This window comes from Falco rusticolus, chromosome 2, assembly GCF_015220075.1.
Source record: "Falco rusticolus isolate bFalRus1 chromosome 2, bFalRus1.pri, whole genome shotgun sequence".
Lineage (NCBI taxonomy): Eukaryota > Metazoa > Chordata > Aves > Falconiformes > Falconidae > Falco > Falco rusticolus.
In genome coordinates, this window is record NC_051188.1 from 72,257,077 (window position 1) to 72,275,048 (window position 17,972).

A 17,972-nucleotide genomic window follows, 5' to 3' on the forward strand; every position below is an offset into this window, starting at 1 on the left:
TATCGTCTATCATGATTTACTTACACTCCTTTTACATGATTTACTTGAGCATTGCTAAATAAACATTTTTTTCCCCCCAGGCACTGGGGAGCTTCTGTAAAGAGAACACAACAGCATAAAGCTAACATCAACATGAAAAGAAAGTTTAAATGAAGTTTGGGCCTATCCTGAGGAGTCCAGATTTGTTAAACAATTTATACTGACTCAGAGAGACCCTAACAGATGGTAAATTATATCATCTTTTGGTCTGCAAAGGACAGAAATGTTTGCATGCCTACCTGGCATACATGATTTGTAAAGCCATCAGTATGTGAGATAATGCCTGCTGTTTGGCAACATTCCCATCAAGTGACAGGAGAATCTTAGCAAGGGAAGGGCGATTCGGCTTGGAACTGTTTGCCCCACTAATTTTGTTACTGGCAGCAGAAGAATCTGCATCTGAAGGAACACCTGGAGTGAGGGGAAAAAAAAAAAAAAAAAAGACAGCATACCTTTTTTTAATGGTATAATACATAACAACAAAATAGATAAATCAGTTCCAGTTAAGTCAGAAAGATGATTGTAAAACTAATTCTACAGTAGATTCTTAAAATGCAGTGCCTACAGTTACAACATTGAAGTCAATACTAAGGCTTTGCAATAAGGGCTTTCATGAAACAGTGTACTACCTTCTTATTTACTCATGAAGATTAAGGTAATACAGTATAAATATTTTGGTGATCAGCATCTAAAACAAGTTTTACTTACACAGAAATTTCTCAAATAGCAAGAATATTTATTAGATACCCTTAAAAATATCAATCAAATCCTATATATATATAATCCTTGCTCTTTTTTAAATGCATTGCCTTGTTCACAATTAGCAAAATGTTTGGGGCTGTTTTGCCTCCTTAATTCTTAAGTCGCTTACCTGAGAAACAAAAGGTAACATAACATCAAGAATTAGAGAAAGAGATAACATTTAAGACTACCAATATTACAGCAGCATCCATCTACCATTACCTCCATAAAGCTCTGGGACATTTGATAAAAGCATATTGCATTTTAATTTCCTGAAGAACAACAGAAGGTCAAATTAATGCTACTTCTGAACAAGACCTTTACAACTTTCACTTTCAGGAAGAGATTTTGTTGATTTTTTTTTGGAGGAGTGTATATTTTTTTGTTGTTTTGTGGCGTTTTTCTAAAAGACAGTTCTGTTTTTGCACTCTATCACCTATTAAACCACACACAGAGCGAACTCTCCAATGGCATAAAAAAAAACAACACCCACAACCAACCAACATAAGGCAATAAATACCAACCAAGATAAGAAGCACCCAAAGGGTCCCTCGCTGTCTGGAAAAGGACTGGTTCATGAACAGATGGTGTAGCTACATCCACTGTTGTCCATGCTACACTGTGGGAAGACCCACAAGCAACCCGAGTGATTTTCTGGCCTTCCAAGCCCTGGACAAGAGTGGGCTTTCTATTGACTGTAGTAGTTCCATTGCCTTGCTGCCCATGGTCATTGTCACCCCAAGCATAAACCTGCCAGTAAACATTTCCACATATTACTTTGCTTCATTGGTTGCCGCATTTAATATTTTTCTTAAAAATTCCTACAAAGGAATCTTAGTGATTTGTATTATTAAAATCTGACACTGTAGAGAACCTATTGCCATGACTTCCCCCCCCCCTCCATTAAATAATGCAGGTATTATCATACACTTGAAAAAAAATTTAAAAAAAAAAGAAAAAATTATAGCAGCATTTTATCAGATGATTCATAAATCATCACCAATTCATAAATCATCAGTTGATTCATAAATTATTCAATGTTCACAGTGAACAGTAAGTTAGAAGAATTAGTTGCATAGTAATTACATTGGGGATCTGAATAAATACTATGATGATAATGCTGGATCACTGCAGAAAAACCTGTCCAGAATACTGTGACTGCTTCTGTATTTCGACAGTGGGAAGCAGGGAACTGATCATGAGATAACACATAAGCTAGGAAAACATTACAAAAGCTACTACAACAACAAAAACATTTAAACTCCAACAGTAATACAAAAGCTAATATATTTTAAATTACAATCATGGTTATATTTTACTCAAGACTTTAAAAAGGAAATAAATATCATTAGAAACTTTTATTCCATTTAATCAGCACTGACGCTATTACACTCTTCCTCCTCAACAATTTAGGTTTAACCCTTTCTGGATGAAGGAAAAAAGGGAAAAGAAGGACGATGCACAACGTACCTGTCCAGTGTCAGTAACTGCTAGACAATGGAGTGCGCCTACAGCCACATGCACAATCTTTTTACCTCTCAGTCCTTCCACAACTTGTGGCTTTCGAACATGCACATCTGTGCCATGGCCTAGCCTAAAGTAGTCACCCTTACCCCTGCAACAGATAGTAAGTGTAAAATTCAAAACAATTCCACTGTTTACACATTCCTCTGTCAACGCAGCTTCCCAAACCAAAATACTTATAATACTTACAAAATCAATGTGTTTTCATAGACTTGGGACAGATTTATATTACAGAGGATAAATCTAACAATAACAGACTCTCTAAATCTACTCTCATGAAAAAAAAACAAACCCAGGAACTAACATGTTTTCAGAATTGAGTTTTTTCCACACTGTTGCAAGCCTCAATATAGGTTCTAAAGCCTCCATAATTTAAATTCTCTAAAGCTGTTACACAAACTGCACTAAAAAGACACCACAGGCAAAAGTGATGTACAGAGAAAAAAAAACTTGACATTTCTTCTACTGTGTTTTTAGTAGCCATTCAATCAGTTCTGCTCTTCACCACCACCAATTTTTCTCAAAAAAGGTTATGTTACACTGGAGACTAGTATGATGCCTACAAAAAGTTGTAACACATACATTGTGACTTCTCCCTCAAACCAGCACAAATTCAAGAAGTCTCAAAGCAACTCAGCCACCCTTAAGTGCAGGCATGCACAGCTGAAACAGAGGCAAAAAAACTCCTTGTAGACCTGTAGCATCATGAAGTAGCTGTAGGTTTTATGACTACACATAACACTGTTAAGACAAGCTGGGGGAAGGAAGGAATGAACGAACAAAAATTTTGCAAAACGTTCTTAAAGACTGCCAATTCCCTTTCCTCTTACTCCTTTTGTCACTCAAAAAAAAAAAATTTAAGAGGGGGAAAGCGACAGGGAAAAATACAGTTTCCAGTGGCCACTCAGAAATGACACCTCTGCTAAAAGTTTTTCTCCCTTTCAAAAGAAGTTACTTATTGAAAGAGAAGCTTTGTGGATTTCTCTTCATATCATTCATCAACTGCTCAAAAACAATGACAAAAATTACTATTTTAAGTCTTCTTAGTTCTGATATACGTCGAACAGGTCAGTCTTATTACACAAGGATGGGGTAAGACCTTGATCTGGTTAGAGCTGTGATTTTGACCTGCCATACAGTAAGCTCTCAAATTTTACAGAATTATTTATAAACTCAAAAAACCAAGTTTTTGTTGTCTTGTTTCTGTGTTGTTTTGAACACACAGAAGACAAGTAAGAAGGGTTTCTAAATAACTTTGTGATCACTTCATACCAGTTCTTGCTTCAAGGGATCATTACTGACAACTCAGTGGCCTTCTGAGCAGCAACGAGCTCTGTAGAGACCCTGTGTTCCCAAGGAAGTTCATCCCATCTCCTCTGAACTTTAGCTTACTTCCTTACTCTACTACAGCCTTACCCTCTCAGTCTCTGCTTTAGCTGTAGGCTACATATGGCAAACAATAATTCCCAGGTTCTGTTTTTCCCACTCCACTCCAAAGTCTTGAATTACAGGGTTTTTTACAGTCCTTTACAGGCTCCATTGCTCCCAAGAGAGGGAATGCTCTTCCCCTTCCTCCACTCATTAAGACCCAGGCATCCTAACAGAGTACAATATACAACTCAGCATACTATAAGAAAGTGTTAAGTGTAATTGAACAGATCACAGCTTATCTCAAAGAGCTGCCAATTTTAAAGACAAAGCACACAGATAAGGCACAGGTGGAGTTAAGACAGTCAAATAGCAATAAATGCACGATATACTTCACAATAATTGCTTTGTTAATACTTTCTGGCAAACGTTAACATACCATGTCCATACCACTCCTGACTTGGTCAGTGCCAATGAGAACTGTGCACCACATTCAATCTGACAAACACCTTGGCCGTTCAGTCTTTCAATGTTCTGAGGAATGTTGCATCCTTCACTTCCTCCTCGGCCCAGTTTTCCAAAATCACCATCGCCCCAAGAAAACACCAAACCTAACAAACACAAAACTGCAGGTCAAACAATGATCACAGCATTGCCATGTGCTATAACAGTTCTGGAACAAGATATTCCTACCTTCATCTGTCAAAGCAAGAGTCTGAGCATCTCTGCTTCCACAAGCAACCTGAATGACTCTGTGGCCAAGGAGCACTTTAACCTGCAAAATAGAAAAACTAAGCAAGACATTTTAAAACATAATTTCTTTGAAACTTTACAGCGATTTTTCAAGATCTTATGACTGATCTTGTTCACTGTGCCCAGCCTAAGCATGCCATTTAGCAAAGGGTTATCAAGTCTTGCTCACTTATGGTCCAACATCACTCAACAACAGTAGCAGCTTTCACCTATGTATCAAAGTAGATGCAGGACATGAATGTTCTAAACAGCACCAGCCATTTCATATCACTTCCCAAGAAAAAGAGTGGATCTTTCTGGCCTTCCTGAAATAGCTTGCCCATTATTAGAGGTATGTATACCAAAACCTAATTTAGATCACTCCAAAATGATGCCTTCGTACTGCTTTCATGGGTTTTCACTGTACTTCACCTTTTATTGTTATCATTTATTAAACAAACACATTCACATTTCATCAGAGACAAGAAACATTTTACCATCTTAGGCTTCAGCTGTGTGGTATTATCTCCATGTCCTAGCCTTCCATATTCTCCAAGACCCCATGTATACAGTTCACCACTTGAGGTAATGGCAGCACTGTGAGAACTGCCACAAGCGATATCACGGATGCGTTTGGTTTTCAACGCTTCTATCAGTCTGGGTTTATCACAGTTCCTACAGAAAATGAGTAAAGAAATCATTGCATTCGTTATGAAAAAGTCATACAACATACTCCAACTTTCATAATCCAAAAACATTTTGTGCAATAACTAACATTAACCTAAAGATAAAGTAATATGCAACATCATGACTCCAAGATGTACTCTTCAGGTAGCACCATTAAATCTAAAGTTTACACTATTTTAATGTACTTCAAAGTTTATTTAATGAAATATTTTATGTATATGCTACAAAACTTAGGTGACAAAGCCAAAATACCAAAGTGATGAATCAATCAAAGAGTGTGTAATACAAAGTGAAAACTGATATCCTGTCACTGCCCAAAGTTAAGCCATTTGTTATCTGTGGACACAGAGTCAGATAGCAAGATTAAGAGATGACACTCCCATCCTAACTTCACTCTTCGTGAGAGAGAAATTAGAACTGGGATTTACTGTTAGGCTTCTATGAGAGTACCAGAAACTTTTCGTATGGTTACAATATTCTTTAAATTCAGGGAAGAGTTTCAACTCAAGGTTTTCTAACACTGTGTATCAGAGCCACTATTTTTGTAAAATTATGCATGGCCTCTAGAAAATTTGCTCTCATGACATGCCCAAGAGTTGGTTCCAAGTCTTACTTCCAATAAAATTACAGAAGACATAAGGCAGTTGAACAATAAACAACAATACTGCTCTTCCATTTTCATTGATATTGACACACATACCCCTACGAACACTCATTTGTTGTCACATATTAACCATCTGAGTTGGCCGCTGTAATATTTTTATGTATTCTGAGAAGGTGTTCAAAATATATCAGAATAGCAAACAAACATTTCCCCATGGGGTATATTTATCTCCCCCTTCCCTGCCCACCCCTCCTTTCAAAACATTGCTCTGTGTGCATACAATAAAAAATCCAAATTTTCCTCAAAGCTGTTCTGTGGAAGACTAAACTATATATTACTGAAAGGGGTAAGAAATTTATGTGAAATTTATTATGAAAGACTTCATCCACAGAGTATGTTTCCAATTATTGCATTAATTGAATAGCTCCTTTTTAAATGACTGAAGATTACTACAAGTGCTGCACCTTAAGTTGATGTGCACTGCTGAAAAAAATCCCTTCACAAACACAATTCTTCTGCCCCCAGTTCTATTAAAAATCCTGCCAGTCAATAGTGGTGGTCAGCTGTGTTAGAACATGCAACACAAATGTTCTCTTACTGAAATACAGACACATTTGGTATCCTTACATTCGACTGAAGTGACCAAGTTTTCCATCATCTCCCTCACCCCACGAAAATACCTTTCCATCAACAGTTAATGCCATAGCATGCCGGCCACCTAAAAGTGTAAACAGAAGTTTAAATTTTCAAGCTTTCAAGCAGGCAGCAGGTCTTGCAGAAATCTCAGAGAAATATTTGGCACTGCTGTACTTCTACAATGTAACTCTATAAGCCTTTCAACCCAATATACATTACTTATTTTCTTCAGAGTTTTTATGTGATTTGACTTAAACCACAAAACTTTTGTGAGACTAGGCTTCCTGGCACATTAAAACAAAAAGAATGAACGTGCAATTTGCTGTTTTCAGTGCTGCAAGGGAAAAAAAAAAAAAGAAAAGCTACCATTTCGCAATATTAAATAATGGAAACACTTTGGATCAGACTGAAAAACTATTCAAAAGCTAGCAAATTTAACTTCCAGCAAGTAAGAAACCACGTATGGTCTACATTCATAGATTTTAATAACAGACCTATTAATCTGACATTGTATCCAACAGACAGAATTTAATAACCTGTATTTATTTTTAAAATATCAGATATGCTGAGTTGTCATAGCATCCAGAAAAATTGCAAAGCAAGTATTTTCAGGCTTAATGTGTTATATTTATATATATAAAGAACAGCAATAACTGATACCTGAGTGAACAGCCACCTTCTTCACCACATAGTTACTGAGAGCTGTAATCTGGCGGGGAATAGGCACAGTTCCACTAGATATTCCTAAACCCAGCCTTCCATTTGTGGCTTCTCCACAGGCATATACTTTACCCTCTACAGTCACTAAAATGAAGGAAGAAAAAAGTTTGAAATGCCATTAATGTTTCACAGTTGGAAGTCTATTTCTGCTCTTAAATAATTGTATTTATTTTAAACTTATATTACCTGCAAAAAGGCTTTTGGATCCTCCAGCTACTTGTACAACATTCAAGGCCGACAGGGTTTCAGAAAAGGAAGGGACTTTTATCTAGAGCAGACAGGAAATAAAAACCATGACAACACACTTTAAAGTTTTACACTTTAAAAAGAAGAGCTATTCCTAAGTGATAAACCAGTCACTCTAATATGTACTTTTCTTTTTGTTTTTAAACCACATGAATTTTGTTTTTAAATACATGAAACTCCCAATATTATTCAGACACTTCACACATACCAGTTTATATATATACACCAGACAAAAGACAGAAACTAAGAAACAGCATTTAATACTGAAACCATGATAAATACAAAATCTAAGAAAAAATGAAATGTGACATAAACAGGGACTTCCCTTTCAGTAGTTTTTTTAAAAAAACTGAAGAAAAGAGTAACTTTTTGTTTCTTGAAAGGCACTCTACTGATAAAATGTGTACTATTGTATTTACCACATAGATTAAAGAAATGCTCTCTTAACATACTTTTCAGATTAATGGTAACTTAAATTGATTAAACAATCACCACATATCTCCCATCTTGCATTATATTAAAAATTATGTACAAATGGCTTCATACAGGGCTGAAATTCCTCTCAAATTACACTGAATTGTAAGCAAATACACAAATCAAAAGATCAGAATTCAACTTTTTTTTTTTCTGATGACTGCACCAGCTCCGTGAACACAGAATACATAAAAAAGTTCACCAGTATCTTCATTTTATACACACAAACTCAAAAGGAACAGAATATGTATAGAGTGCTACATATTTTTAGAACAATTAGTTCACCATCTAAACAAATTAAGTGGCTGCTAAAAATTAAACTGGATCTCAGAGTAACAACCAAAATGCAAATTTTCTCCAATTTTCTATCCAGCAGATGTCTTCTACATGTCTTAACAGTAACAAGCCATTAAACCTACTCTTCTTAGCTTTTGATAATAAAACTGTAATATTCAGATTAAATTTGAATTTTGAGTTGTGTGAGATTTCTACTTTTTATTTTTAGCTGTTTCTGTTTTGTACTGAAGTATGAAAGCAAGAAACATACCTTGGAACCTTTAAGCCCTCCCAACTGGTCTTTGTCATTCAGCCCCCAAACAAAAACTTTGGTTCTTATTGTAGCTGCTGATTCGAGCCCAGCTGCCTTCTTTCTAACAAGGCTGAACATATTGAGAGAAAAAAAGCAAGGTCAGTTTAGCAACCTGCATGCTATAGCACAAACACCTTTTTACTGGATTTACTGATTCTACAGTACTCAAACTACACCACTACAGTTAATTGGTGGCTGTAACAACTAAAAACCAGGAAAAAAAAAATCCCAGAATGTTTTGCTGAGCAATGATAAATATATACATCCCCATACCACACAAATACATCAAGTTTTCAGCTAGGTTTTCAACTCCAAGCATACCGCAGAAACCGGAGTTGCACAAAATGCTACTGACTTACCAGTGTGATAATCTTAAACAAGTTACTTATCAACAAATTACCTACTTACAATTCTAACAAAGATACCGATTTCTCTTCACTACCTAATTAAGTAGTAATTCTTACAACAATCTCCTGAATTAGAAGAATATATAGACACCAGGGTTCTTCATTTCCCCCTTGCCGCTGCAGTGACCTACCTCCCAGTGTTAGCTTTATCATCATCCTCTTCCTCATTATCAGAAGCAAGGAAAGGGACTGCAGCCAAATCTTCATCCTCTGCACGTATACGCCCCAGTATGCTGAGGCCATGTATTTTGCAATCAATTCCAGAGCTCCTGCACTGCTTGATTGCAATCTCAATATACCTGTGGTACTAAGACAAAAAAAAAAAATTGCCATATTTTCTGTCCTATATAACTTTATAGAACAGGAAAAAAACTAGAACTTTTGCTTGACTTTGTCACCTTAACAAAATGAATCTGTAACTTTAAATGTTTGGCTTTTCAGCCCTACGTAATTCATACTTCAAAAACATATAGCCTCATTAATCTGAGAATGATTTCACTTACCATCTTCTAAAAATTCATCATGCATTCCTCCTTGCTGTTACTAAAAAATATCAGAACAAGTATCCAAAATAAGCTTTATCACCCACCAAAATTATCCTGAAATTTAAGTTTATTGAGATGTCTTCTTGGTTCATAGGTATATTGATTTACATAAAAAACCCTAAAGTATATTTACTACTAAGGCTATTACAGAGTTACACCGTGATTATGGTAAAACTTACAAGGATAATCAACTTTACTGAACTGCTAGAAACAGTGCTAATTTAGAGGAAAAGTGAAATACCATGTTATAATCACCACAACATGCTTCTCATTCATCTCTTGCAGAAAACTATTTTTCTGTTGCATACCAGAGTAATTCTCACACAGATTTCACTTACTTCTGTACAATCACTGAGAAGAGGCACTGTGGTGTCTGTAGGATTTATATTGATTGTCTTTAGCTCTATAAGGTTATTTAAGGAATTCCCCCCTAGAAAACAAAACATGGAAAGAAAAACATTTTAAGATATGGTATTTGTTTCATAAACAGGCATGATGCATGTTAAAATTGATGACTACGTTAATTGAAACCAGACAAATACCTACTGTGGTGTGTACAAAAAAAATAAAATAAAAAATTAAGACTTCCCAGAGAACATACACATACCTGAAACTACAACTAAAGAGGGCATGTAACTGCTGTCTGCAGGGTCCACTATCATCTTTAGTCTGTGAACGAGAACATCTGGAAAAATCTCCAAGCGAATCCAGTGCTAGGGAAAAGACACAGTTTCATTTTCAGATAATACTGTTAGGATCACTGTATGGTTAACAAGAATAAATGTGTGCTGTTTTTGAAGAGAGCATGGAAAACATTTCTGAATGGTACTCAATAGCTGTAATGCATGGGAACTGGCCAAAAGAAAACAACTTTGTGAACTTCTCACCTGTCCAGCCTCCAAATACAAGAAAAACAGTTGCAGCAAATGATTTATTTCACCCAAGAGCAACACCACTGAGAAGACTGAGAAAGCACAATACCATCAGAGGTCAAGCAATGGGATATAATGTAAAACTTTTGTGACAGTCTGTAGACAAACTGATGAAAAGGTACTTGGGAATATTCTCAGCATAACCATCAACAGAGCATCTAAACACGCTGGACAGAAGCCTAGCTGCAAATCCTGGTCCCAAAGCAATGCTGTGGGCCAATAAAACCAGTAAGCCATAAACTAAGGAACAATGTTTTTTATAAATGACCTGGACACATGAGTTATTGTACATTAAGCAAGGTTGCCAGTGATAGTAAACTAGGAGCAGCTGTGCACACCCTGAAGAGTAGAGAGGCCTTACAGAGAGATCTGGATAGACTAGAGAGCTGGGCAATCACCACATGAAATTTAGCAAGAGCAAGTGCCAGACTCTCCACCTGGGACAAGGTAATCTTCCTTATACATATAAACTGGGGGACAAGAGGCTGGAGAGCAGGCCCATGTACAGAGATCTGGGGATGTGGGCTGATGGCAAATTGAATATGAATCAACAGTGTGCCCTGGCAGCCAAAAGGGCCAGCTGTGCCCTGGGGTGCATCAAGCACAGCATAGCTAGCCAGTTGAGGGAGGAAACTGTCCCACTCCGCACTGCACTAGTGAGACCCCATCAAGTACTGCATGCAGTTTTGGGCGCCTCAGTAGAAGAGAGACATCAAACTACTAGACTACATCCGGAGAAGGGCAACTAAAATGGTAAAAGGTCTCAAGGGCAAGACTTATGAGGTCACTTGGTTTGTTCAGCTTGGAAAAGGCTGAGGGGAGACCTCATCGCCATCTACAACTTCCTCAAGAGGGGGAGGTGCTGAGCTCCTCTCTCTGGTGAGGAGTGACAGGACACAAGGAGATGGAATGAAGCTGTGTCAGGCAAAGTTCAGACTGGACATTACGAAAAGGTGTGACAGGGTGGTTGGTCAGTGGAAGAGGCACCCCAGGGAAGTGGTCACGGCACCAAGCTTGTCAGAATTCAAGGAGCATCCAGATTATGCTCTTAGTCATATGGTTTAGTTTCAGGTAGTCCTGCAAGAAGCAGGGAGTTGAGTCAGCAAACCTTATGGGTCCCTTCCAACTCAAGATATTCTATTATGCAAGTGAGGGAGTTCTTGGAGGTGGTTTTAGCTAGTGAGAGCACAGGTGCTTTTTGTGCTGCAACAAACTTGCTTAAGTAAAATGTAAGTTGACTGTTAAGAACAATTGTCATCATCAGTTATTGTACTGAAAAGACAACTGTAACCGCCTAACCAACTACAGAATACAGTAATTACCCTGTATTAAAAAAAAAAAAATCACGTATAAGTTCCTTGTAACTTAGAAAGATGAAGCTCAGCTTTAAAAAAATAGGCACATTTACTAGGAAGAAACACAGTTTTGTACTTCCGATGTTTGTTTTTAGTGCTCTTCTATCTTACACAAAGGTAACAAACAAATACATTTCACTTAAGGTACTTATCCTCTTAAGAGGAAATATGCCAGAACAAAGCAGTTATGGCTGAATTTACCTTTCCTTGTGAGCCAGAAGACTGCCAGCATTGCTCGCTACCATCAATAAGACGTGAAGCCTGATTCACAGAGGATGAGACATTCAAATTTTTAACTATTCTTGACCAATCATCCAGTAGCATTCCCCGCTGGCTACTATGCCGTCTCTTCAGCTGCTTTCCAGAACGCCCACAAAAGACTGGAGACTGACCTGCATGGTTAAGTGAAACGTTAAGCACATACCTCTCAAAGAAAATTGCTTTTATTAAACCCATAAGCAATGTGAAAGGAAATATAACATATCAAAGACTTAGGGTACATAGTCTGAAGGCAGAACACAGAAGCACGTCACGTAGGTATAGTAATACTACTCACACCTAAAGGGCATAGCTCAAGATTTATTTTTTTTTACATTAGTTTCAAGCACTTTACCAGACAAGTTTTCATGTCTGTCATTTGGAATAATCACATTTTCTGTTCTTAAACTTATGATTGATTTGTACCAAGAAACCAAGCATAATTTAGTAAAAAAAAAAAACATTAAAAAAACTAAGATAATTACTCTCTTCAGGAATGTAAGACGCTAAGAGTAATTCCTAAAATCGAATGATAATACATTACAGGGGCATGCCATCTTTAAACTGACAGAATCCTTAAAAGACTAACATTCTTGACTAAATAGTCACTTGAAAGGGTCCTTCCTTTTGAAATATAAATAAATATTTATAATGACAAATGCTTCAAAACACAGGCCCACAGCACACAAATTTTGTACACCACCACAGCATATGAAAAATACGCAACCAACCTGCAATAAAAATCTCTTTCAGGAGAACAGACACAGCTAATGTTACCACACTACAAATTCTGAATCGTGTTCAAGGATGAGGCAGTTTGGAGAGTTGTTGATTTCTTCCCTGCAAAAACCCACTTCTACTTTCCTTCACTGATCTTTGCAGCTTCTAGAAAGCCTGACTAAAAGAATACTAACTCTTGTTACCCTATCCAGGGCAACGCGGAGGATTACAGATTCACACCATACTAGCTGTAAAACTGTATTAACTGATTTATTAATGGAAAGTCTTTCTTGCCCTTTAAACAAACCATCATACACATGCAATGCACGTTCGTGTTTTCTAGTAGGGAAATAGTTTTAATCATTTTCCAAACCAATTAGCCTGGCTATGTGTAAATATGAAGGAGTTTAGTCCAGAAGCCAACATCACCTTGCAAACGCTAGGGATTGGACTGATTTTTAAACAGGTGGAGAGAAAAGAAAGAAAAGCTAGCGTCAGTTAAGTTTTGCGTAATAATGCATAACCCCAAAAATTTTGGAGTGAAAATGGCTGCACCTATTCCTCACTTAGAAACCAAAAATGTCAAGTCTTTCAAAAGGCTTCCCTTTCCCACCACACCCCTCTGAAGTCTCCACATCATGGAGGAAAAGAGGTAACAGCCACCACACAGTGATAGGCAAAACTGCTGAAGAGCAAGTGAGGGGTAAGACAGTATCTTTGGTATTTCAGGATGCACCTGCTACATTTACCTACATTTAGGCTGATTGCAAAAGGCAGTAGGATTACAGAATTCTATGTTCTATTCTTGGTGTAGCTGTAAATGCCATTCTGACATAACGAGTTACTGCCACGTAGGCATATTTTTAAAACTTTTCTTACACTACAAAGAAAGCTTAAGGGTTGATGTTCTGGTGTAGTCTGCCATGTGCCATTGTAGCAGTGCTATGATCTGCTAAAAATGTTTTGTTGTCTAGAGGGTCAGTCTGAACACTAATTTCATTACATTAAGGTACAGAAATTTTAGAACTGTTTTTTTAGAAACTAATTCAATGCATTTTAAATTAATCTAAGGAAAACTTAGATTCTGAAACTCACCCGGTTCATTTATTCTGCCAAAAGTGTGTCGGGTATTGTGCTTCCTAGTTTTAAAACAGGTTTCACAAAAGTCAAAGTCATCACAGTTTCTGCATTTGAATCTAGGCCCATTGATAGGAAACATCTGACAGCCATCACACCTGATTTCACAAAAGAACAACAGTAAGTGTATTTCTTGTAGTTTTCATAGTACAAGTTACTTGTAACACAAGTCAAGATAATGGAAACAACATAATAAAGCTAAAGGATAACTCTTACAAGTTAAGAAAAATGTAAATCATCACTTACGTGACTCCAGGATGAATGCTGGGAACCAGTTCCATTTCTGACAACAAGCCAGTCCAATGAGACTGCTGAGGAAAGTCTACGATGACATCTTTTCCATTGGCACTAAAAGCTGTGACAAAAACATGGAGAAAACACAATGTGTTGCAAACGTCTATAAAAAAATGAAGCAGAAAGTGTCCAGTGCAACATCAGAGCAGAAATATGTAATAAAAAAAAACTTCAAAAGTAACCTTTCACATTAATGGAACTATATATTAAACTCATCAGATAGCCGGAAAAGGGGCAGAGGGAAAGGGAGGTCTAAAGATTTTTTTTTAGAAGACATATATTATTCTATCTAAATTACTTGACTCCGATTTCTTTTATTTGTTTTTATTTAACAGTTACTGAATGGAGAGAGTACTTCTAAGCACAAATGTACTATGACCAAGATCTGTACCTCTTCAAAGAATCTGTGCCCCACAGATTACTTCTACAACATTCCTTACAGCTTGATACTAGTGCACCCCACTTCCTCCTCACTACCATGTGAAGTCTTCAAGTTAGAATTCCTTCTTAAAGGAAAAGCATTTGTGGCTCATCCAAAGTATAAATGAGAACTACAACAGGAAGCTGCACAGATTCTGAAAGTCCTTTACTGCATATGAATGGAGCAGCTCAAAAAGCAGATGAACACACCTAACAAAATGGGCTGCCACAGATTACATGTCTACAAATTAATCACACACATCAAATGCATTCTGTACTTTCTTCCTATTAGGCAGCATTCCACAAAACTGTGATTTGTGTCTAAAAGATTCTCTCCTTAAACACTGCAGAAAGTCTGTGGTTTCCAGTTTTACTATTTTCCCATGCCCCTTTTGAAATAGACATTACCTTTGACAACTCCCACACTTCGGTGAGTAACTGATCCCCATTTGTATTTGGGTGTGGTAACAGAGCTTTTCACACGAACTTTGTCACCTATCTTGATATGAGAGGCTGAACTCTGCGGTGGGAATCCTAGCAGTTGCAAGAATAAATGCAGGGTGAGTGAGTTTTTCCCCTCCAAAAATAAATCTCCCTTTAATGTATCATTCAGTTTTTTATTCAAAAGCAGTCAGCAGTGAACTTACCTAAAAGCTCAACATGGATGTATCTGACCCAGTAAGTACCACCCTTTTGTTGCCAGTCACACTGTACATTCAGGTCATGCAATCCATCTCGATCCAATTTAATAACTTTGCCTACATCTCCTTCACAAACCTCCTCATAGGTCCTGCAGCACCTAACCATCATCCCCACCTAGGGGAAAACAAACAACAGAATGCCATAGCTGTGCAAGAACTTTTGTAGCAGAAGGAAAGTAGTTTCAATACAGTTTTTGATCATCATACTTTACCTGAATATTCTCCCTCACATACACAGCATAGTCATCATTACTTAAGAAATCAGCTCGTTTCTTATAGGTCTGGCTCTCTGTTACAACAGCGCCACTTGCCTGGAAAAAGATCCAAAATAAACATGTAACAGTCACAAAATCTGTCTTTAATTCAGATAAATGAAAATGTTAACAGAGACTGAAGATAACCCAACAAGAGCAAACACATATAATGTCCAAGTTGCATGCCAAAAATAGGAAAAACCTTCAACTAACTATAGTGCTAATATTTACTATCTACTTTAAGCTAAAGTTTAGTTTCAGAAATGACTTGCCAAGGAACATAGCCACAAATTTTCAAAACGTGTGAAACAAGCTGCAAGTTGCTTTTATGAAATCTGCTTGCCAAATGAAATTAGAACAAAAAGGATTTGTGAGTAACTTAGCCTCACAGATACACATTCACATTCCACTTCTTAGGCTACTTGTTTAGAGATTAAAAGAACCCAAGAAAAGAACAATGGTAAACGGTAATCCTTCCTAAAGTCCACTACTAATTATTTTTTTTTTGTTATATAGTACAATGGGATTTAAATTATTCCCATAGAAAAACAAGCTGATGAAAAAGATAAGACGAGACTGTAGCTATCAGAACTTATTCCTTATGAGATTTGATTAACTTAAAAAATGTTAAGAGAACTATTGCATTCCAGCTGTAATGACAATTTTCAGGAAACTTTGTTCTGTATTGAGCATTAAATCTTTTTTCATTCAAGGCAATACATAGCACAGTTTCTCACTGAAATACTGATAAAGGTACCAGAACTCAACGTCAAGTCAATTTCCTTTAAAACATAAAACATTTCTTTCAATTACAGGAATCCCACGTGCCAGAAAACTCAACATAGCTCCATAAAAAAACAAATAGAAAAATATAGAACCCATTTCACTTTATTGCCGAATCCTTACTGAAACAGTTCCTGAAAGCCAACAGAAGACGAATAAATTCACATTAAAGCCATCACACTCAATAGGCATTGTAAAGGTCATTTTATCACCTGTAAGTGAAAATAGCTTTTGTAAGGAAAAAGCTATTTCACTGACATTTTTTTGTCATTTATTCATAAATTCCTCATCATTCCTTGTAGCTAACATACTTTTTTCAAGATCAAATTAAGGGAGAGGGGGAGGGGAGCATGGAAGGAGTCCTTTACAGATACAGTGTTTGCTCAGATGAAACTGAGACCAACTATCAGGGATACTTATAGCCACCACTCGTTCAACGTCTACATGTATTCCACTCTTCCCCTGTGCTCTTCATACATAAGTACTTCTAGATTATTCTTGAGCTCTTATATGACATGCCCTAGAAACATATGGCAAATGTGGTCCTCGTTACAGTCTTGAAAGCTTGGGAAAGCAGAATGTCCTTGTACTCTTAACCAAAGCTCATAAAAGGAAAGAATTAGAAAATTTGCAGCCAGGTAGCATGCCTTGGGTTTTACTTAGCTGATACTTACCACAGGGCAAGCAGCTTCAGCTTCTTCCACCTCCTCTGCTATTTCCTCATCTGAATATTCATCAGAGATAGTATCAGCGTCAGAGAGATCCGTAATTTGAACATCAGGATGATCCAACAACCAGCCAACCAAGGCTTCTACTCCTAATATAGAACACAAAGTCTGTCTCTAAGGGATTCTCTGACATTCTTAAAATAGTATCCAAAATGATAAGTGACAATTGCTCCCAGTAGCATTTTAACCTGCTCACAATTTTCCTTCTACTTCTAAAATCATTAATTTAACTAAATGGAATACCTGGTAATCCAGAAGCACTTCCAGAGGTTCCAGACAGAGATTTTAGTGCAAATTCTATGTTTTTCCTAGGAAAACCCATTTCCATAAGTTGAACTACGATGGGAAGGGGTGGAATTGGAGACTGCTTGCGTTTCTTTGCTTTTGTAGGTCGGATATGTTGCACTGTGATGGGTGTTGTAGCTTCACTAGAGCTGCAGTCTTCAAACACTGGTGTTGAAGGATGCGTAGACTCTACAGCCAGATATTGGCATACTGCCAAAGCAGCAGCCTAAATGAGAACAAAGCAAGCAGTCCAAGTAAAACAAGTGTATTTATATGTTTCTGCATGTGTGTGTACCTGAAATTAAAGGTTATTTGCCAAAAAGGGTTCAGTATCACTTTTTTTTTTTTAAAGCCTATAGCTTAACAAGTTTCAGTTTGACTGTGAATTAGAAAGACTTATTTATTTGGTTACTTAGCAGAAAAGACAGACTCTACCTCAAGCTCTTGTTTGTCAAATATTGCTTTCACAGGTGATGGTTGTGTAGCAGCTGTCAAAAGTTGCTGTAAAAGAATCATGGGAGGCTGAGGTCCTTCAGGAGACATATCTCCTATGTCGGGAGAGGCAACTGCTCCATCCTCTTGAAACAAAAACATTATTTTAACCAAAACCATGTAATAGAAGTCAATAAGGAGACTTATTCTGGGGCATACTGGTTGATCAAACATATTATTTCTTCCATATTTTGTCTCCACAGGAATCACATGCTTAAGATTAAATCATGTGTGCCACAATCTCCATACAAAAAAAGCAAATGAGAAACTTGTAGATAAACACTATTTTTACTAAAACACA

The 17,972-nt window shown here is 37.0% G+C and overlaps 1 protein-coding gene across 4 annotated transcripts in view; it reads right to left on the bottom strand.

Moving 5' to 3' along the window:
- Nucleotides 1–17,972, bottom strand: part of HERC2 (HECT and RLD domain containing E3 ubiquitin protein ligase 2) — a 113,413-nt gene that overhangs the window by 32,909 nt on the left and 62,532 nt on the right. For all 4 annotated transcript variants that reach the window (XM_037376120.1, XM_037376121.1, XM_037376122.1 and 1 more), the window contains 22 exons: nt 17,615–17,757; nt 17,138–17,405; nt 16,841–16,983; nt 15,342–15,440; nt 15,076–15,244; nt 14,837–14,962; nt 13,961–14,069; nt 13,673–13,812; nt 11,801–11,991; nt 9,920–10,025; nt 9,651–9,742; nt 8,899–9,074; nt 8,319–8,430; nt 7,238–7,319; nt 6,992–7,135; nt 6,323–6,413; nt 4,902–5,079; nt 4,366–4,447; nt 4,112–4,283; nt 2,251–2,395; nt 1,305–1,530; nt 279–450 (listed from right to left, as the gene is read on the bottom strand). In XM_037376120.1, coding sequence (XP_037232017.1) covers nt 279–450; nt 1,305–1,530; nt 2,251–2,395; nt 4,112–4,283; nt 4,366–4,447; nt 4,902–5,079; nt 6,323–6,413; nt 6,992–7,135; nt 7,238–7,319; nt 8,319–8,430; nt 8,899–9,074; nt 9,651–9,742; nt 9,920–10,025; nt 11,801–11,991; nt 13,673–13,812; nt 13,961–14,069; nt 14,837–14,962; nt 15,076–15,244; nt 15,342–15,440; nt 16,841–16,983; nt 17,138–17,405; nt 17,615–17,757 — 3,166 coding nt within the window. The remainder of the gene's footprint in view (nt 1–278; nt 451–1,304; nt 1,531–2,250; nt 2,396–4,111; nt 4,284–4,365; nt 4,448–4,901; nt 5,080–6,322; nt 6,414–6,991; nt 7,136–7,237; nt 7,320–8,318; nt 8,431–8,898; nt 9,075–9,650; nt 9,743–9,919; nt 10,026–11,800; nt 11,992–13,672; nt 13,813–13,960; nt 14,070–14,836; nt 14,963–15,075; nt 15,245–15,341; nt 15,441–16,840; nt 16,984–17,137; nt 17,406–17,614; nt 17,758–17,972) is intronic.